This window comes from Typopeltis vanoorti, chromosome 24 (assembly GCF_054136105.1).
Source record: "Typopeltis vanoorti isolate ZY-2024b chromosome 24, IOZ_Tvanoo_1.0, whole genome shotgun sequence".
In the NCBI taxonomy this organism is placed as follows: domain Eukaryota; kingdom Metazoa; phylum Arthropoda; class Arachnida; order Uropygi; family Thelyphonidae; genus Typopeltis; species Typopeltis vanoorti.
Genome location: NC_143572.1, coordinates 33,787,605 through 33,811,046, shown reverse-complemented (window position 1 = coordinate 33,811,046; position 23,442 = coordinate 33,787,605). Strand labels below are relative to the sequence as shown.

Sequence of the window (23,442 nt, the reverse complement as noted above, 5' to 3'; positions counted from 1 at the left end):
CATGTTCCAACATAAAAATGCACAAATTCACATGGAGAAGAGACAAGGAATAAGGAAAGTCTCATTAACTATGTTATTGTTGATAGTGATGTTTTCTTTCTGGTGCAGGACACCAGAGTGTACAGAGGATTTGAAATTGGAAGTGATCACCATTTAGTCTTGAGCAGGATAAAATTGAATTTCATATTGAAAAGAATAACATGTAAGAAAGTTTTAAAGCGAATAAAAGTTGAGCAGCTCTCAGATGTGAACTGTAGACTAAAATACACAAAGATTATTGAAGAAAAAATGAAAGAGTTTAAGAACAACAACCAAACTTTGGAGATTCATTGGCAAGCCTTGAAGAAAACCCTGATTGATTCAGCTAGAGAGGCATGTGGTTAGGTTGTCTGCAAGGATAGAAAAATCAGAACTCCATGGTGGACATTCCCTTCCTTTCTTCTTAATAATATTATTATTATTATTATTATTCCAGGCAACTCCAAGGAGTCGACAGACTCATCGAGGGAGGCCCTAACATCATGTCAAGAACCACTATTCGACATTCACACAGTATCTATCATACCTTGTCTTGAACTCATTCACGGTTGTAGCACCCACCACAGACTCTGGCAGCTTATTCTACTCATTCACCACTCTCCAAGTAAAAAACCTAGCTCTAACACCCTTGTCAACCACATTCTTGCCCAGCTTCCATGCATGGCCCCTAGTCCTCCCACCACCAGTCCTATTTTCAAAAATATCTTCTGATTCTGAAAAATACTGGAAATACTGGAAATATTCTGAAAAATACTGGAGTACGGTTCCACCAATGGAACCGTACTCCAGTATTTTTCAGAAGCCAAGTGATTTGATGAGCTGATTTAGCCACTTTTGCAATGTTCCCCCTAAACTTCAATTCCCTATCCACCAACACTCCCAAATCCCTGGCCTCATCAATCTCCTGGAGTACGGTTCCACCAATGTGATATACTGCTGCTATTCTTTTCACCCCAAAATGCATAACCTTACACTTTGCCACATTAAATTGACATCCATTTTTCCTAACCCAGTCCTCCAAACTGTAAAATTTTGACATCCTGTGCACTCACAATTGCTCTACCCAACTTTGCATCATCAACAAACAAGTGAACACTTCCTCTCAGATCCTTTCCTATATCATTGATGAACAAATTGAAAAGTAGTGGTCCAAGAACAGAGCCCTGCGGCACACCACTAGTCACAAGCCGTCTTTTAGACTCAACTCCTGAATAAACCACTCTCTGTTATCTCTCCATCAACCACCCTTCTATCCATCTCACCAACTCTATGTCCTCTATAGGGTTGGTGAGATGGATATCTGCTCCAGTTTACTGATTAGGGTTCCATGTGGTATCCTGTCAAAGGCCTTGGCAAGGTCCAGTAGAATCACTGTAAACCCATTATCCTTATCCAGTTCAGCCATCACTGTGTTATAAAACGTGAGCAAGTTACTGAGGCATGATCTACCCCTTCACAAAACCATGTTGTCCCCCATACAATATCCGTTTTTCATCTATCCAATCCTGTATTGACTAATTTCTCTAAGACCTTGACAACGATTCCAGGATTATTGAAACGAGACCTGGATTATTGACAACAATAATCCAGCTTTCACATCCATACATCACTACTGTACATACCATTGCTCTGACAATTCTAACTTTTGGGGCCTTACTCAGGTTTATTTACTTTTTGAGAGGTTTAACATAGTTTTTTTTCCCCATGACTATTCTGTGATGGGGAAAAAATTTTTGGAAAATTTCAGAAAAAATTTCTGATTTTGGACCTCAGTAAATCATTACTTTTAATGATTTCTATTTTATCTCCCTCTATTATAATTCATATAAATTCGTTTAAATTGCCAGAAGTCATCAATTTTGTTTTGCTGATGTTTAAATTAAGCCTGGCTTTGTTATTTTTCCTCTTAACCAATAGAATCAACTGCTCCAAATCTTCCTTAGTTTCTCCTAAGAGGGTTTTATCAGCTGCATATCTTAAATTATTTTTCTGTTACCAGTCTTAATTCTGGTCCGCGCAGTAAGCCTAGTGGCTTTCCGCTTCGCAACCATATGCCTGGGGAAGGAGTGTCCCAGGTTCGATTCCCATCGAAGACGTGAGGAACTTGAGGATCTTCCTCAGGCATAGCCAAGTTAGCCGGTCTTGGGCAAGGGCAGTAGGGTTTTTTCCGCCAGTTTATGTGGCGTTTTTCATCCCACAAGAAGGCAAACCAGCCCCGTGAACATACGCTTCTACAGTCAAAAATACCCCCCCCCCCCCAGCGGCAGACTAGGCGACAGGTCGGTTGGGAGTGGTACTAACAAGAAGTCGCATCTAAGTAACACGCAGACCCTGCATAGGAAGCGGGAATAACGTGTAGGGAAAGAAGTAGTCGTCTTAATTCCAACTGTATCTTTATCTGTTAGCCATTCTCATAATATATTCACTATAAATATTAAAAAGATAGGGTGACAGTATATAACCCTTTTACCACTCAAACAGTTTCTCCAAAGACTTTACATAGAATTCACTGGAAAAGCACCTGTTGTTTACATCACACCAAAACATGGTATGAACATAAATTTAAGGAGGCCTGTGAAATTCTTATCAACCATCTTAATAATAATGATGGTCTAAAAATCCCAAGAATGTGGAAGGCACGTATTCTACCCACTTAACCTTTCTCCCTAAGATTTAATTATAAATAGAACCATAGATAATCCAGGATCTTAAATCTAATATAACAATTGTCATGTTAAATTAGGACATCATTTTTACTGTAATAAAACTATCTATATTAAAGACTGTTTCTCTGATATCTTAAATAGAATGTAGCTTTGATGTACGAGGGTTGTTTGAAAAGTTTGGTAAATTTCCAATAGACTCCAACACAATTTGTTCATTCATAACAGTGTCTGCACGTATCATCTTTTTCATGACCCCTGGCAAAATTTTAGCTATGTGTGATGTGTAGTTCTCATTTGGCAAACATTTAAAATGACCGTGTTTGCATTTTTCATAAAAATGGAGAAAAATGAGTTTTGTGCAGTGATAAAACACTTATTTGGTGAAGTGGACGGCCGCAGAGATCATATCCGAGTTAGATAGTTTATGGGACTCTCCACCGGAATTAAAGGCGTTATTTTTTGGATAAATGAGTTTAAACGTGGTTGCAAGTCCATCGAAGATGAAACGCCCTCCAGACACCCGACTGAGGTCACTATGAAGGATATAATTGAAAAAATTCATGGTATCGTTATGGAAGACCACCGAGTGGAAGTGCGTGAGATTGCTGAGATTGTAGGCATCTCAACTGAATGGCTGTATAATATCCTGCACAAAAAATTGCACATGAAAAAGCAATGGGTGCCACGATTGTTGTCTGTCAAACAAAAACGCATGTGAAAAGATATTTTAATGCAGTGCTTGGCAATGTTTAATCACAATTCACAGGATTTTTTGCATTGATTCATGACTGTAGACAAAACTTGGATCCACCACCACACACCTGAGTCCAAGCAGCAGTCATTTGTGGACAATGCTCGGTGAAAGAGCACCGAAAAAAGCAAAGACTGTTTTGTCAGCTGGGAAGGTGATGGCCACTGTTTTTTGGGATTCCCAAGGAATTATCATGATAGACAGGAAAAGGGTAAGACAATAACAGGAATCTATTATGTGGCATTGTTGGACTGTTTAAAAGAAGAACTGAAGAAAAAATTGCCAAGATTGGCACAAAATGTGCTCTTTCATCAAGACAATGCACTGTCCCACACATCAACTGTCGCAATAGCAAAATTGCACGAATTGAGGTTTGAATTGACAGCCTTGATAACAAGGATGTTATCAAGGCTGTCAATGACTATTTTGCACAATTTGACAAATCTTACTTTATAGATGGGATGAAAAAATTGGAAACTTGCTGGACCTGTGTAGATCTCGATGGAGACTATGTTGAGAAATAAAGCTGATTTTTTCCAAAAAAATGTGTTTAACTTATTTTTTTACCAAACTTTTCAATCAACATTCGTAGTTATTTTATTTTAATTTATTTATTTATTTTAATTTATTTTAGAGGTCAGGCCAGTAGAATAACTGTTGATCAAATCATTGTCTTTTTAGCATACTGTGTGAAATGTAATATAGCTTCTCTCTCTCTCTCTCTCTCTGTGTGTGTGTGTGTGTGTGTGTGTGTGTGTGTGTGTGTGTGTGTGTGTGTGTGTGTGTGTGTGTGTGTGTGTGTGTGTGTGTGTGTACTCCAGGTGATGGCCTTTATATGAAGGTTGAAACATCAGGAAATTAAAATAATTATTTCTAACATGGTTGTAGAGTCTATAATTTGTTTAAAATGAATGCCGATCACCATGTAACACTAAAGAAAAAATCTAACACATTGTATTGTCCAGGCAGCAACAGCTGCAGTTCCAAAAACATCACCTTGATTTCCATTCTGTTCAAAGACTTCATGGGACCTTGAGTGCCAAGCAGTCAAAAAAAAGATCAAGACAGAGCATAAGGTATATTTTTTAGATACCCTACCACATCAAATCTAATAGCTTTTAAATGTGCTTGGGCCTCACCATTTATGTACGATGTCACAGTCAAAAACAATCTTGGATCCAATTTACATCATTAATTAATCAAACAATAAATTAAAGATACCAAGAAATTATATATTTGGCTTAATCCTTTATCCAAGTGTAAGCAAGCAAAGTTTGCGACTGAAGTATTTTCAGGACTGGGGTAACTCATATAAAGAAGCTAAGACTTCACATCACTTGCCTTAGTATCCCATAATGCAAAGCACATCTCCTTGCAGACATGTATAATGCTGTGTATTATGGGAAGGGTAACTACCTAGACTGGTTTTAACCTTTATTGAGATCTCTTCAGTGGGAGCCAAACCCAGAAGTGATAAGGTTGAAATAATTCAGGAGTCATATTTTCATATACATGTTGCCAAAAGGTGTCACACTAAGGCAAGTAGTGTGAAGTCTTAGCTTCTTTATGCGAGTTGCTCCAGTCCTGAAAATACTTCAGGTGCAAACTTTGTTTGCTTACACTTGGATAAAGGATTAAGCCAAGTATATAATTTCTTGGTATCTTTAATTTATAGTATAACCAATTGAAAAAACTTCCAACAATTAATCAAACAACCAGTACAAAAATTATGTGGGATAAAATCCAGGAAATGAAAGGTAGATATAGAACACACTATTTGTTTATGTTGGATCATAATGAATTTGTTCTTGCTGATCCCAGATCTGTTGCAGACACTTTGGAGAAAATTTTGCTGTAATCTTAGCAATAGCTTCATATCCTCCTGAATTTTTAATATTGAAAGAGCAATAAGAGAAACTGCAGCTAAACTTTTCTATCAATGGGCTGGAGTCATGTAATCAGCTATTCCTTCAGAAAAGGATCCAACACACAATGCAGCTTTCATAGGCATTGTTAAACTTTGGACCATTTGGTCTAGAAACATGTATAAGAGGTACATTCCTGAAATGAGAATATCTGGATTCATTGTTCTTTGAAATAGAAAAAGTTTGGCACAACTGGTGATATGGCATTTTTATTTATTTATTTATTCTTATGGCAAAAGGAATACAGAACAGCTACAGGTCAATGTCCAGTCTGGAAAGCCAATCCAAGGCCTCATCTGTCAACTTGTGGATGTGTAGACCACCACCGTGAAATTGGTGCCTTGGGCAGTCGTTCACAATATGAGTAATCGTCCGAGCCACAGGAGAACAATCACAATAAGGGTGGTCTGACAGCCTCCCATTTATGTAGTGGATAGCCACATCTGCCCTGGTTAGTTCTGATCTTGTTGATTGATGACCAAATCTTCGAAAGAGCAAAACCAGGCTGCCGAGCACAGGGATCTTCTACCAGGAAGCCATTTGTTGGGAGATTGTTGGACCAGTATCCTCTCCACATGTCAGGTGTTGATGTCAGGGCAGCTGAAGAGAGTTCGTCCATGGACCAGAAAGGCTTTCTAGATTTTAGGCAAAGACTAGGTGGATTTATGAGAGTCTGGTGCAGGGGCATTAGTAGGTTGCTCATTGCTTTATTAAATTCTTTAATCGAGGCTTCCCTTCTCTGTATGTTTGGTGGAGCAATGTTAGATAGGACAGGCAGCCAGGAGAGAGGGGGTGCTTCTCACTGTCCCACTAATTGTGTGCATGGTAGAGTTTAGCTGGGTGTCTATAATGTTAGTGTGTGCACTTCTTTCCCAGACAGGGGCACAATATTCTGCTGCAGAGAATGCGAGGGCTAGTGCAGACGACCTTAGGACTTCTGTGTCACAACCCCAGGTTGTTCCAGCAAGCCTTGAAATGATATTGTTTCTCATTTTAATTTTGTTGGACAGGTTGGCGATGTGCCTTTTATAGGTTAGGCTTCTGTCCAGGCTCACTCCAAGGTATTTCGGGTGAGGCTCGTGTTCTACCATTTTTCCACAGAAAGAAGGGTTCAGGTGTCAATTGACTCTGTATTGTTCAGGTGAAATAGTGTGGACACAGTTTTTGTTGGATTTGGCTTCAAGTACCACTGTTTGAAGTACTCTTCCAGGATGTTTAGGTCTGTGTTCAAGGTTGATTCCAAGTTAGCAAAGGAGGTAGATTGATGTAGGATTACTAGGTCATCAGCTTACATATACTTGCTTGAGCTGGTATGTGGTAAGTCGTACATGTAGATGTTAAAAAGTAAAGAGGATAACACTTCACAACGGTCAGCGCCCTCAGGGAGAATCTGGGCCTGCTCTTTTTTCTGCCAATACGGACCCGGATCTTTCTGTTGGAGAGAATGGATTCAAAAAGCTGGAAAGTTTTTTTGCACCTTATAATATTTCCTAGCTTTAGGAGGAGGTCCCTGATCCAGACTACGTCATAAGCTGATGTTAGGTCAATGAAAGTGGCTCCGGATTTATGTTTCTTTTGGAAGCTTGCTTCAATCTGTGTTGTCAGGACCTGGTCACAACTTCTTCCTGGCCTGAAGCCAGCTTGTTCAATTGGGAGTGCTTTTTCAATGAGTGCATCATAGTTGCTTGCTGTAAGTGGTGCAGGAGACTTGGTACCTTTTGGACGTCTTGTTTGAGATATTAGCTTCATGTTTCCTGTGATTCATCTCTGGGGGCTTCTTTTGTCTGAAGCGCCAGCAGTGTACCACAAGGTAACACTACTGGCGGGGGTGGGGGGGCACGGGAAGGCTGTCTCAATCCCCACCATGGCATATTAAAAGACCTCTATATAGCCTTGGTCTCAGAGGGCATTTTAGAGAGCAAGAGAAAGAAAGAAAAAATGATATAATAGTATTGACTATTGCTACCATTACAAACGTATCTGCTATCCACCACCACCCCCAACAATATTATTTTTTGTCTGTACATTGTGATTGTTCTCCTGGCCAATTTGCATGGAATGAAAAACTGAAGTTTCTGGGAGGAAAAAACCTTGTTCCTTCCATGTGAGATTGCTAACTCACTTTCAGTTGAAAAAGCCCACATAAAAATTCCTCTTGTCATGATGATAATCAAACTTGGGTCTTTTCCACAATGTCCTGTTGTTTTTCCAAATGCACTATGGAGGCACTTTTGAATGAATAACTGAAGTAATCCTTTGCTGAAAAAGGCTTTTATCTCCCACATCACTTGGAACCTCTGACCTAGTATTAGTGTAACAATGCAGTCTGAGATAAAAATTTAACATGAGTACTTCAGTCAAAAAAAACCCAGCTTTACACTCAACCTATACTGCAGTGCCTGCAACATCTATTGAATGAAAATCGCAAAGACAAATCTTTAGATAGAGCAAATATCGAAAACTTAATTCTTGATCAAAGGCAGTCAAATATTCTAGCCCCTTGCTGTGGTTACTGGTGGAAACCGCTCCTCTTCTATGCTTCTACTTCTTACATCCAAATGGTACCATGGTAACATCACTCAGAGATAAGGTTGACTTCTTGGCATCTGATATATATACTGAGATCTCATTTCACTTCCAATGTGCAAAGTGTTGTAAAATTCAAAATTGTCCTCCAAATTATTCTACCATTGTCCTTATCCTCATTCCTCTTAAACATCATTCCTCTTAAACAACATCCCAACTTCCTGGAAGCATACCAGTTAATTAATGATCATTATTACGGACTTCCTTCTGTTTATTCACTATGTCATGATTTTTTTATATTACTTCCAGCCACAAAAGGTTGTAAACTTATACTACTTGAGTACCATGCTTGGACTAAGGATTTTATTGTTATTTATTTATTTATTTTTTGTGCAGTTTTTAATTTATTTTGTGCATAATTTAGAAACCCTTCTCTAGAACCAAAACCAAACATAGAACTTTTTCAAGCCTCTCAGGACTCTAGTAAATGGTTGGTGATCTTACACTGGACAATGATATTCATTTCCCACCTAAAGACAATTGCAAACATCTGTGTCCATGAGAGGATTCGAACTTGCAGCCTGTTGGTTGGAGAGCAGATACACTAACTACTTGGACAACCAACCTGGCAGGATAATGAATGATTTCCTCTCGTCAGATTTCCTGGCTAGTGCCAGAGTAGCCTAGGACTCTCTATTTACATCTGAGCTCTTTCTTCTATACATCAGTGAGCTTTTCTTATTAACATTTACACATCCTGTACACATCTTGTTTTTTATATGACCAATACACTTTCCTCTTTTCAGATTGCCCAAATCATGCCAGAGTAGCCCATGCCTCTGTACATCCAAGCTCTTCTTTGTATATATCAACAAAATTCTCTCACTGACCTTTATATATCCTGCACCTAATTTCGTTGATGACAATACACATTTGAAAAACCTTATAGTGCTCAAATATTCCATGGTCTATTAACAGTAACATAAAAACCAGTCTCCTTTACATTCTCTTGTGGTGAAAACAACTTTGTGAACTATAATGTTACCAAAATTTAGTTACTAAATTTTTTTCTCACAGAAAGGATTTCACTTTACTACTTTCTCTAGCGTTTGGTTATATTCAGATCATCCCCAGATAACGATAAACTGTTTCTTCTCCATCCAGCATACTTCTATAGTTGTTTCTAACAGAAACATGGCATACACCTATAGCTTTCTTAGCCCTCAACATTCAAGGCTGCACTCTCCCCCCCCTCCCCATAACCACCTGATTACACAGCACTCTTTTCTCTTAGGTTTTTGATTTCTCATTGGTTAGGATTGATCATCATATATGCAGTCTCAAGGGGTGTAGAGAATACCTTGAGAGTACTGTGTGAAAAGTTACATTATCAGTGACTTCCTATTGACAATATTCCTCCATGTTAATTTATCTGTCACCTTAATTCTAAGGCACTTCCTACTGCACCAATCCACCTAGATCTGTTTCCCCCCCCCCCCCCCCACACACACACTATCCTTGCATCTATTTAATTGATCATACCACCTGAAGTTAGTGCTCTTTGCACATTCCTGAATGCTCACAATGTTGAGTTCCTTTCTAAAATTTTCATTTTTAATATGATTCTGCCATCTGTTCTTTCTTCTAATTCTTCTCAAAACTCTCGTATCTGTTGACTCTATTTCTTAGTTTCTTAGACTTTATCCAACCTTTATCTAGAACATTGAGGAGAGAAAAAAACATGCCATCCTTAAAATTTCAAATCTTCTCTTTGGATCCATCACAGGGTGATATTTTTGAAAATCTTGAAGCACACAGCAAGAACTAATATTTACTGGAAAAAATTAATGTTGTATATCATAAAATCAAATTCACTCTAGAAAAAAGTCAAAACTTTTCCGTTTCTAGATGTTAAGCAAGACATGGATCTCTCACTACATCTGCATACCACAAACTTACTCTTTCTGTCACTATAATTCATCAGATATCAGCATATAATCCTTCACAAAAATATGGTATTATCAAATCACTACTGTCAAGAGTCCATGTAGTCTGTTCTTCAAAACATCCCTTCAGCAAGAAATTTCTGCCAAGCAAACCTCTGCTCTCAATGTCTACAACCAAATAATTATTGATAGGATTATCATCCATTTTTCTTCATTCACAAGAAGAGATGAGTTACAGTTTTAATCTCTATATTAAAGACACTTCTGAACATGTATTCCTTGTGTCTTTAAGAAATTTCATCTTAGTCTTATACAAACCTATCAACTAAATCACTATACTTTTTACCTTCTCCATAAAATTCTCAAACTGCAGTTCTATTTTGGACAACTGGCTGTCCCATTTTAAAATGCATTTCTGAATGTTAATTTTATATTCAATTGATTAAACATTATTAAGTCCAGCCTTGTAGAACGTAGAATTAATAACATTATCCACAGAATCCTTGTGATGAATGATGGATTTGATGGACTATCTGTTTCCAGAATTTGGGAAACTTATTAGCAACTTTGTTTTAAGGAACCTCATTACAGAAACAAGAAAATAACCATTGTTTATGCACATAGTTTTAATTTGTATTTGAATTTTGCACTGTTTTATTCTTCTTCTTTAGTTCAATAGATTTTCCTGTCAAATAAATGTTCTGTTTGTTATCCATTTAGCATATACCTGATATTTTTCATTGTGCTTGTATGTTTCAAAGTCCTTGTCTTTTATAGCTGATTTTCATGCCAAATTTGTTAAGGCATAGACTTGTCTGGATTAAAAGTGTAGTATGATAGAGCCATGTAAAATCACATTTTCATATCAGGTTTAATGTCCATTTCCTTCATAACGTTATACATATAGATGATGAATAATGGTGGAGATAGTGTGTGTACCCTTGTCTTGCAACAAACATTGAGATGGCTTGATTTTACATCAAACCAATTTTCTGCTTGGTGCAAGACAAGGATGTCTTTTCCCAGATCTACAAACTTAAATACAGATCCTTATTATATTCCCATGATTTCTCACTTGTTTGTCTTACTAATCATGACAACCCCTGTATATCATGAGCCTAGCTTATTCTTCTCAAGGTTTCTCTTCCACAATTTATATTAGCCTCTTCACAAGTAAGCTTACATAAATTATTACCTAGAACACTCAGCAGGAAAATTCTTTTCTCATATTCAGTTGAATATCTGAAAACTGAAAATCTCACATTGTTTTATTTCCCTTTTTATATGTGGGTTTACATCAATCATCCAGAATTCAACTCTTTCATCAGGCCCTCCAGATTATTGCATAATTATGCAAGACATAATTTTGAATATCATCTACTCCAGCTGCCTTTCTGTTTCAGGTTTTTGATGTCTTTTTTTGCCTCAAGTTGATATGTACTCCTGACTGCATTCCTTGTGAATGTTTTCTACCACCGTGCTGCCTCTGCTTCTTTCATTTAGCAAGTTTAGTCTTTCAGAGTAATTATTCCAGACATCTAAAATATCTTAAACTTCAATTTTCATGTCAACTTTATCATCATTTCTTTTTTATAGTAAACATGCCTCCATTTCCAAGCTTTTTCAGTAGTCTCCAGAATTGCCACCTTGGTAATTCTCTTCTATATTCTTATCAAAGTCCTCCCATGGCTTTTTTTTTTAGTTACTTTTATACATTGCTTTATTTTATTTTTCTGTGTATTTTCTTGGATTGATGGGCCCCATCAATGGGACTCATGATGACTTATTAATAGGAACTTTAAATATGCTTTCTGCATTTCTGGGACTGCCTCTATCTTCTTGAGTATACAGTGAAATTCTAATTTTTCTCTCCTTAAAACAACTTCACCACATGCTTCTCTGGTTGAATCAGTCATTGTTTTATTCAGTCTACCACTGATTCTCTAAGTTTGGTTCTTGTTTTCAGACATTTTATTTTTTTCTTGAGTAATGCATGTATATTTGAGTCTACAGTAGGGATGTGCCGAATATTCAGTTTTGTTTTAGTATTTGGCCAATTCAACAAATTTTTCAGATATTCAGTTTCAAATCAGTAGAAAGATTCAGTATTCAGCCAAAAAGATTTCTCTTAAATATTGAAAAACATTACAATTTTGGCCATAAATAATAAAAAAAGCAATTTATGGAAGTTTTAAAATTTATGCAAAGATTCAAAATTTGCAAAATGTAAAATATGTAAACAACATAATAACTGTAAAGAATTTATAAAAACAAAAACACACACATGCTAGAGTAATTGCTTTACTTATGATTAAATAAATAACATTAACGTTTCAATCTCTATATTGAGGTCATCATCAGGAAAACATGCATATGAAGAGGACACGAACTACATGACACTAACCAAATGTAAGCTAAATGTAAATGCTTTGTTAATCATTTACACAAGCCTGATCTCTGGCGAAAAAAAGTAAATAAATATATTGGCATATGTGAGCATGTGACTTCACGAGTGCCCCAATATCTGATAGTAGAGCTATGCGAGTCTGCCAAACTATAACTAAGGTTACTGTTTATGTGAGAAGAGTCTAGGATAAATTGTTTGGATTCAACTATGCAGCGGTCTACTTCATCGTGGCATATATGAATGTTTGATGTTGTATTCCAGTCTATTTCATGTTGGCGGTCTTCATTATTTGTGTTCACTGAGAACAGGACATGGCTTGAGAGGGTGCTTGCTCTGTTTCTACTATAAGCGTTGTCTCTCTGATGTTGTTCGAGACGCAAGAGGACGGAACTCTCAGTTTGGCCATAATATGGCTTCCCACAGTCACATATGATTTCATATACACCTGGAAACTGAAGATGGTTATGAGCCTGTTTTGGTTGGCTTAGAATTGATCTGAGTTTAGGAAGAGTGGAAAAGCGCATTTTTATATTAAATTTTTTCAAAATTCTTAGTTTCCAGGAGAGCGAGCCGATGTATGGTAACGAGATATAACCCTTGGGGTTGTCCTGTGTGTCTGTCTTGTTTTGAGGATGGCTGTATAGTTGTTTATTCATAGTTTTTGAAGAGCAGCCATTATTTGCAAAGGTTCTTTTGAGATGTTGGAGTTCATTTTTTAGCTCCTCCTCATCTGACAATACAGACCTGGCACGATGAGCCAGAGTGGAGATGATATCTAACTTCTTTGCTGAATAGTGGTGTGAGGACACATGCAAGTATCTATCCATGTGCATTGATTTTCTGAAGATCGAGATTTTTAAGGCATCAGACATCTTAGGAAGTTTGATATCTAAAAATGGCTCAGATCCATTTTCTTCAATTTCGAGGGTAAACTTTGATGTCTAGGTGGAAGTTGTTTACGTGATTTAAAATAATGTGAAGATTATCTATACCATATTCCCAAATAAGGAATATGTCATCCACATAACGCAGCCAGATTTTAGGTTTAAGTGTAGCAGTAGAGATGGCTTTTTCTACGAAATCGTCGGGGAAAAAAAAAATATATATATATATATATTATATAAAAGCTTAAAAAGATCCGAATAAAGTCTAGAGGACATTTTGCCATAATATTAATAAAAGCATTATTTAGGAGTTCTACAATTTATGTGAAGATTCAAAATTTGCAAAATGGCTCTGTGGTCTTTTTTCAAAACTTTCCAAGTTTTGAAAATAAATTTTTTTTATTAGTTTTTAATAAGAGTATTTATTTTTTCCAAAACATTTGTTTATAAAATTTTCTTCAGTATGCTGCTGAATATTTGATTATTCAACCAAATCATTGTTCAGCACATCCATAGTTTACAATTCACCTGTGAAAGCTGCTTGACTATATTTTTGACAATATTTGATTATATTTTTCTTTTCAATATGAAATTCAATTTTTGCTGCTCAGGAGCCTGTGTAGCTCAGTGGATGTGGCGTTTGCATACCACGGCGCTTGGCTGCACGAAGGAAGACTTGGTTTCGAGTCTAGTCGGTGACTAGAGGAAATTTTTCCAAGCCTTTTTTTCGACCGGTTCCCGAGTTAGTCGATCTCTGGCACGGGCAAGCAGGTTTTTCGTCCCGTAAACTCAAGAAAATCGGCCGTAGAACCCACATTATTTCAGACATTAAATATATTGTGTTAGGGTTAGGGACCACGAGATGGCGGCACATTTGAGCAGTCTCTCTTCACTGTGTACCGCTTAATTAGTGATAGCCCTGGGCCATCTATCTCTGATTGGTACCAGTGGAGATTGAACTGCCCACTCAGTATCCAAAAGTTAGATAGGGCTAAATGGCCTCGCCTACTCCCCGTATACGGGAATAAAAAAAAAAAAATAAAAAAAAGGCGTTAGCTGATTTTTTATTTTTTATTTTTTTTTATTTCAAATCCCCTTGTATACTCGTGTCCTGAACTAGCATGAAGATGAAAATACTGCTATCAAGAGTACCGTAGCCAGTAAGAGCTAATTTTTTTTTGTCTTCTTTCCATGTGAATTGGTGCCCATCTTTATATTGGAATGTAATAGTAATGACTATTAGTCCATGGCTTGAGCCATCATTATTAGCTTTGCTATATTCTCCAAATTTCAAAAAAAAAAGTGTCTGGTATTCATTTCCTACTCTGCTGTTAAATCTACAGTGATCTGAGTTTTCTTTATCAGTTGCCTTCTCTAATAAATGATTCAAGCTATTGCTTCACTTCTTCCTTAGTAGGATATTCTGTGGGCACTTTTTATATTTACCCACTTTTACTTGTGAGTAAACTGTACTTGATGTTGTCTGCTATTTGAATCTTATCCTCAAGTTTAGTTTTGAATAATATAGCTATTCTTTCCTTTTCCTGATCATTATTGCCTGAATGCAACATTTTGTATTATAATTTAAAGCCTAACCTGGTTTTGAATTGTTTCTTCTTCTTCTCTAATTCTTCTGCCAGTTCCATTTCTTTTTTGTTGATACTTCTCACAATGATATTTTTCTGTTTAAATTTAGTGGGAATTTGTCCACTAGCAGACTTTCAATGTTTTCTCTGCTTCCCTGACAAAAACAGCACAGGTCTTGTTTAACTGGGCATTGTCACAGCTGGCATGACATTTCATCATGACTGTCTTCAGTTTAAAATAATTTGGTCTTTTAAATCCCAAATTGCCAGCCTGTCCTCATTCATTCAGTATCTAGGTTGATGTCTACTAACAGGGTTTATATATATGTGTGGGTGTGTTCTGAAGATCGTTTTGAATATGCAGCTATAAATGGAGAATCTCAAGATTATATTATATTGGGATTACATATGTTGAGGATATATGTGATATTTGCTTTATATAGAAGTTAAACTAATATTTTCCAATAAATTATATGTGTATGAATACTCTATACTTAACAATACATAATCTTAAACTTTAAAAATAAACTTAAAAATAAAAAGATAATATCCTTCCTACATAAGTCATTGATTTTTTTTTTCAACTTGTTTATTATAAAAAATGATTATTTTAGGTATGCTATTGAACACAACAGTTTATCGACTTTTTTTTATTGCAATTTTGTGTTTGCAGTGGACATCATCTTGAATATAAATTGACAGACTTAAAGCCTGCCACAGATTATAACATTTGGTAAGTAAAAAAAAGTTTGTAATAAACTTTGTTGTTCTTATTTGTGTTAGTGTAGGTAGTGTATGCAGTAAAAAGTGTTTGAAGATGATACTTATTTGTATGTTATCTGTATCTTGGTTGAGTTGTATTAGTCATATACTTAATTGCAAGTTCCATTATATGACTAATGCAGCTCAACCAAGATACAGATAACATACAAATAATTATCATCCTAAGTTTATTATTGGAATCAAGACTGTTGTCCATTGCTCATTTTTTGTTTTATGTTCTGTAGCTGTTCCCAAAATATACAGCGTTCATTCTTACCTCGCATGCAAATTTTGTTTGCTTATACTTGGTAGAAGATTAAAACAAGAATATAAGTTCTCTCTCTCTCTTTTTTTATGTCATTCCCATTACAAATTGCTGTGTGTCTATAGGACATTAGTACTCTGAGTGGGGTATGGATTTTTTAATTCTATTTTTATTAATTTTTATATTTTTTATTGAGTTTTTACGCATTCCAGAAACCCTGCTCTAGAGACCAAATGTGGAACTTTTTCAAGTTACTTTCATTATATTGTACTTAATAACCACGAGAAACAACTTTTTACACCTACCTGATCCAGAGCATTTTTAAAATATATGACTGATGCATGGCTTTAACCTCAATGTCTTCCTGGGTCTATCTTCCACTGAGGAGACCTCAGTAAAAGTCAAAACTGGTCAGGATATGATCCTTCCATAAAGCATAGGAATATACACACCTGAAAGGAATCATGTTTTGCATTATGAAATACTAAGGGAATTGATGGGAAGTCAACAACTTCTATATACAAGTAGTCCAGGTGTGAAGATACTTCACATGCAAACTTTGTTTGCTTATGCTTGGGTATAGGATTAAAACAATAATGTGATTAAAACAATAATGCATTATTATGATTTACTTTATAACCCCACACACACAAAAAAATCTATGACTTCCACATGGTGGTGGTGGAGTAGATGATTATTTTCTTTTGACCAAATTAGGTGAGTGCAGTGGGACAATAGCTTCATAACTGTCTTTTATCTCCTTTACTTTGGATTCTGTTGAAATATTGTGTATCCCTTCTTTACAACCCTTGCTTTTATGCCTTGTGTAAGTTTTCTGTTATGGCTACAGGAGTGATGTGATTAAGATGAATTTCATTCATCATCAGTTTGCCAACTGACTGAAAGGCCACAGAGTATGATTGAGAATAAAATATTTTAGCTATAATGAATGATTTATAATAACTGAATTGAAATAGGTGGCGCTAGTGTCATTAGTGAACGTGACAGTCGTGTTGGGTTGTGCTGGAAAACGTGTTTCTAAATTAAAATATAGTGTGCCTTTTTGTCTCAAATTGCTTCAGTTGTGCTTCAGTTGATACAAGTATCCTTCAGTGGTGCTATTGTTTGAAATTCTGTTGTATATATTGTGTTTTCACTGTGGTTTGTTTCACTACGTCAGCGACTAAAGATGGCATCCAACAAGAAATGTACATCAGCGGCTCGCAGAACTTCTCTAGAAAAGTCTGGCTCTGCGTCAGATTTTTTCACAGTGGATGCGTTGCAGGAACTGTTATATGTATGCACCGAGGAATGTGAAGGATCTATGGACTGTTTGGCTAAATGAGAAGAAAGAAAACGTCGACATATGTGAGAAGTGTCGGGACAGGCTGGAACAATTAGGCATGGAAGCAGACGTCGGGACCGTAACGGATGAACTTCGGTAGGAGTTCGGAAAAATGAAAAGTGACCTTCATCTTTTGCAAGAGGAATTGGAAGTGCTCAGTAAGGGGATTCTGGAAATTAAAACCGAATTAAATGGGTTGAATAGAGAGATTAGGTCTATGGAGATTACGCTAGCAGAAGTAACTAGAACAGGATTAAGTATGGGAGAGTCTTTGGTGATTGATGAAGAAATAAATAGTATGGGAGTCAACAGAATGAAAGCACAAGAGTTCTAGAAGAAACGATGTTGTGGGAAACGAGAAGTAAGTAAAAAAACGTTGAGTAATGAAACTGGGAGAGTCATGCTGAATAACGTAAAAAATGAGGCCGTGAGTGACTCTTGTTTGGACTTGAATGAAGTTATGAGTGGCAAAATATATGGTGATTAAGGATATGGAGAGCGGTATGCCTGAGGAGTGCTTGGCTGGTGGAACAATAGAGAGAGAGTGGCTTTAGCAATAAAGAGAGGGCATGATGCAGAAAAGATGATAGTTAAGATGGATACAAATGACCTGAGTGGTAGTATAAATCAAGTAGCTAAAGATTTAAGAACACTGTTAGATATCGTGAAGTAGAAAAGTGTCAATGGGAGGATAGTGTGTGCTGCCTAGTTTTGACAATTATGAGTTAAGCAGACGAGCGATGATAATGAGTGATATGATTGCAAGAATGTGCAAAAAAAGAGGTCTGGAATTTGTTGATATCTGGAGTGTGTTTGAAGGCAAAAGACAGCTGTATACAAAAGATGGGTTGCATCTGAACATGGAAGGTCATAAGCGATTGAAGAAGTTACTGTTTTCTGAACAAGTTAAAGTAAGTGGGCAGGGAAACTAAAATTGAAAAGGTTGAGTGTAAGAGGGAGAAACTTAAGCAGTGATTGTATAATTGTTGATCTTTATTCGCAAAATAAATTGCAGAATAGAGGGGATAAAAATCGGCATGGGACTACTGAAATTAGTGACATCTTTATCAGTTCTAAAGCGGGTACAAGAACTAAAGGGAATCTGCAATTTTTGTATACAAATGCAAGATGCATTCGAATTAAGAGGGGAGAATTTTTGGCATTAGTCAGTGCAATCTCACCAAAAGTTGTGGGCATTAGTGAAACTTGGCTGTCAGCAGAAGATGTGGTCACTGGAATTGAATGTGATGGGTACAGTATTTTCAGGGAGGAAAGAGAAGATAGAATGGGAGGAGGAGTACTCTTGATGATGATAGCTGATGAGTTGCAGCCAAAGGAAGTAGTATATCAAGATGATAGACATTTTGAATGATAATACATTTGAGGCAGTCTGGTGTGAAATAGTGACCAACACAACCAATTATATAGTTGGCTGCTGCTATAGGCCAGGGGGTATAGGGGGTGATATTGAATTCATGCATCAACAAATTAGTGCAATGAGTGCAGGGTTAGTGATTATCATGGGGGATTTTAATTATGGTGATATCAATTGGAAGGAGGAAATATCAGCAAAAAGGAAATGGAATTCATACATCTTCTACGAGATAATTAATTACTTGAAACAGCACATAACCGAGGGGGCACGTGGTGTGAGTGTTGGACCTAGTCATTGGTTCAGAGGATGTATGCATAAGTAAGGTGTCCTCATTACCTCCAATTGGTGAGAGCAATCATGTGGTATTGACTTGGGAAGTTGCAAAATTTGCGGATTTCTCACTTAAGAAGGGGTATATATATACGGAACTATAGGTTAAGCAATTATAACAAGCTTCGGAGTGAGCTTGCAGCAGTCCCATAGCAGAACATATTGCAGGAGAAAGATGTTAGCAGTGCATGGGATAAAATCAGCGGGTATCTGAGGAAGGCTTTTGACAGGATACCCCATGGAATACTGTTGTGCAGATTGGAGCAGATGGGGATAGATACTAAGCTGGTGATATGGATAGGAAAATGGCCCAGGGAGAGATACCAGAAGGTGGTGTAAAGTGGAGCAGAGTCCAGGATGATGCAAGTGACCAGTGGTGTGCCTCAGGGCTCTGTGTTTGGGCCATTGTTGTTTAATTTGTACATAAATGATATAGGAAATGGCTTAAAAGGAGATATTCAGTTGTTTGCTGATGATGCAAAGTTGTGTAGTGCAATAAAAAATCAAGCTGATGTTGAGAGTTTGCAGGATGATTTAAATAAGCTGGTAAAATGGGCAAAAGGAAATGGATGTCAGTTCAATTTGGAAAAGTGCAAAGTTATGCATTTTTGGATTAAAAGATTACCAGCTGTGTACTACATTGTTGGAATGGTACTCCAAGAGATTGATGAGGCTAGGGACTTGGAGTTGTTGGTAGATAGGGAGATGAAGTTCAGGGGGACACATTGCTAAGGTGTCCAAGATTGCAGATAGGATTACTTGGTTATTAAGGAACACACTAACATCCAGAGATAAAGAGGTTATTATTCCCCTTTATAAAGCATTGATACTTCCACATTTGGATTACTGTGCTCAGGTCTGGTCACCTGGATTCCTTGGAGATGAGGAGGTTGTGGAAAGGGTTCAGAGGAGAGTGACTAAGTTGGTGAGTGATGCAAAAACTGCTCCCTACATTGATAGATTGAGAACTTGTGGATTGCTGAGGTTAGTTGATAGGTGGAGGAGAGGGGATATGATAGAAAGATTTAAATTACAAAAAGGTTTTTATAAGGTTGATGCAGGTGAAATGCTTCAGCTATGTGATAGTGATGGAAGAAAAATAATCTCCGGAAATTAAGGAAAAGTGTGGTTAACAAGGTTGTGAGAACGAGGTTTTTTGCCTGGAGGGTGGTGAATGAATGGAATGCATTGCCTGACTCAGTTGTGAGTTCTTTGTCTGTAAATGAATTCAAGAATAGATATGATAGATATTGTTTTGATAGTTTGGGTCTCCTGCGATGAGTCTACTGACTCCATGCACAATAATAATAAATGCCTTTTTTTTTTTTTTTTTATCCAACAGCTAAGTTTAATGTCACAAAATATTGCATGCATAATTCCATTAGAAATGCAATGCTTAGTATGAACTTCCTGAATCATTCTGGAGGGAATTAAAAAGAAACTCTACTCATGATTCATTGAAGACTAAAAATTTTGAATCTTCTTTGGTGAAGTTAATAAGCATGATTGAAATAACAAATTAGTTGGCTCTATAACTCCAGTGAAGATGTAAATGAATTGCTGAACTCACATGAAGAGGTTCCTACTATTCAGGAACTTGTAGTACTCCATTTCTATGCCTTTTAAGCAGCATTTGAAATAAATGGAGGAAAGAATTTGAACTTAATCTCCTATCCACATATTTAGTTTTTCTTACTCTACATTAGCTTTCACTTGAAGATGTTGCAACTACGATTGTTCATCAGTCAAATGAGAATGCTGTAGGTTCATGCAGTGCACATGCCATAGGAGGACATTTAGATATGCCACACACAACAGTATGGAGAACTTTGCATAAAGTATTGCAGTGTCCACTGTATAAACTCATCCACAGCCAAGAGTTGTATATGGGAGATGCCAACATCTGAGAAACATTTGTGTTTACGTTTCTGGCGCACACATGGAGGTGAACAAGAATTTGTTTGGAACATCTCATGGAGCAATGAAGCTCATTTTCATTTTCGTGGATCAGTAAACACTCAAAACTGCTGCATTTGGGCTACACCAAATCCCCGTGCATTTCAATCAACAAGTTCCCCTTACATGCTCTAAAGGTCACAGTATCAATAGGATTTATAGTCATGTTCTCATTATTGGGCTATTTTTCTTCTAAGAAATCCATTGAACTGGACTTGTGACCTATAGTCTTGGCTGTGCATTATCGAGACATATTGAGTAATTTCATCATCCCACAACTGCAACAAAGAGAGTGCATGAACACAACAGTGTTGATGCAAAATGAACACCTTTCACCTAGGATGTGAATTCAACAATTATTGTGTCAACTCACAGAAAATAGAGTAATTAGTTTTTTCTATGAAAGGGCACTCATTCACCAGACCTTAACCCTTGTGACTTTCAGTTTTGGGATTACTTCAAAGGCATGGTGTAATGGAACAAAGTTATTCACTTGGAAGATTTGATAGACAAAATCACACATCATGTATGAAACCTTTTGACAGATCAGTTGCATTCCACTGTAGACAGTACTGTATAGCAGTATCAGCTATTGGTCCTGCACAAAGACCAACATGTTGAATGTCATCTCCATTGATCATCTGGATCTCTTTGATGACTCTGTGTGATATGATTTTTGTATCACATTATTTTATGAAATGAGCAAAATAAACATCATTGAATTGCCCAGACAGGTTGGTCGAGTATCTGCTCTTCAGCCAAAAAGGTTCGAATCCTGAGGTGGGCATGGATGCTTGTGATTGGCTGTTAAAATACTAGTGATGTGCTGGTGATGGGCAGTAGATGGCAATCGCGTAGGTGATGGTAGTTGCAGTTAATTGTAATTGGTGGAGACAAAGAGCTGTACAGTAGGTTTCCATCCTCGATGAGCCATTGGACTCCCTGGAGGTGTCACATAATCATCATCATCATCATCAATTTCCTGCCATGTACCCTCAAGGGATGTACAGGATATGATAGTACTACATGAAAAATTTACTTCATTACTAACTTCCTATCTACAATTTTCCTCCAAATCAGTCTGTTACTTGTCAAGACTCCAACATTACCAGATCTTATATTTCTATCATCTAAGGCACTTTGTACCGTATCAATCCACCTATATCTTGGTCTTCCTCTGGGTCGTTTTCCTGCCAACTTGGCAGAGAACACTTGTTTTTCTAATCGTTCCTCACCCATTCTGTTTAAGTGGCCATACCACCTGAGATTAGCTCTACTAACGCATTCCTGGATGCTGACAATGTCAAATTCTTACCTAATTTACTTGTTTTTAATATGATATTGCCATTGATGCCATCTGTTCATGCCTGTAATCTTTCTCAGGACTCTCATATCTGTGGTCTCTAGTCTTTGGGCAAGTGTTTTACTTCTGACCCAGCTCTCAAATCCATAAGTTATAACTGGTTTGAACACTGTCTTGTATACAGCTAATTTAATGTTCCGACTAATTTCTCTCTTAATTCATATGAATTTATTCAGTTGACTTCCTACCATACCAGCTTTGTTGATTCTGTTGTCTATTTCCATATTCAATTTACCATCTTCACTAAAAATTGTTCCTAAGTAGCTGAAATGTTTTACTTGTTCCACAGGTTCTTGATTCACAACACAGTTGACATTTTCAATGATTCTACCTATTTTCATTGTCTTTGTCTTTTTATTGCTGACCTTCATACCATATCTATTACTACAGTTGTTCAATTTAGTCAGGAAATCTTGCAGACTTGTAGCAGATTTATTTAGAAGTATAACATCGTGTGCATAAAGCAAAGAGCTGACATTAACATTTGCAATTTTGATATCATGTTTAATACCACTTTCCTTCATAATGTAATCCATATAGATAATGAATAACAGAGGGGATAATGTACATCCTTGTCTCACACCAGATTTAACATCCATCCTGTACTTCCTTCAATTCTAAATGCTGACTTACAACTCTCAAATAAAGACTAAGTATTGCTTGATATAATGCCCCATTGACACAATATAAATGTAGCGTATTGAATAGCTTCTCTCTTGGCTCCTTGTCATATGCCTTTTCCAAATCGACAAAACTTATATACAGATCTTTGTTATATTCCCATGATTTCTCCACTATTTGCCGTAAAGTGAAGATCTGTTCCTGACAGCCTCTATTTGACCTGAATCCAGCTTGTTCTTCACCAAGCTTTTCTTCCACAATTCTTCTCAACCGTTTCTCAAGTATACTTGCATAGATCTTACCAGGAACACTCAATAGGGATATATCTCTGAAATTCTCACATTCAGTTTTATTTCCTTTTTATATATAGGTACTATGAGAGCTCTACTCCAATCATTGGGAATTCATCCCTCTGTCCAGGCTTTCTGAACTATGCACTGCAGCCACTGTAAGACTCTTATACCACCATACTTCAGCATTTCTGGTCGAATATCATCTACTTCTGCTGCCTTTCCACATTTCAAGCCTTTGATGGCTTTTTCTACTTCAAGTATGGCTATGTATTCCTGACTGCATGCCTGGTCAGTGTTCTTTATCACTGTGCTGTCATCACTGCTTGTTTCATTTAGCAAATTTTCAAAGTAATTACTCCATACTTCAAGGATATCTTTTTCTCCCGTTTTCATTTCACCTTT

The 23,442-nt window shown here is 36.9% G+C and overlaps 1 protein-coding gene across 3 annotated transcripts in view; it reads left to right on the top strand.

Moving 5' to 3' along the window:
- The window catches only part of LOC150093092 (fibronectin type-III domain-containing protein 3A-like), a 557,362-nt gene that overhangs the window by 215,556 nt on the left and 318,364 nt on the right, over positions 1-23,442 (top strand). For all 3 annotated transcript variants that reach the window (XM_090414067.1, XM_090414066.1, XM_090414069.1), the window contains one exon: positions 15,404-15,463. In XM_090414067.1, the coding sequence (XP_090270193.1) occupies positions 15,404-15,463 (60 nt within the window). The remainder of the gene's footprint in view (positions 1-15,403; positions 15,464-23,442) is intronic.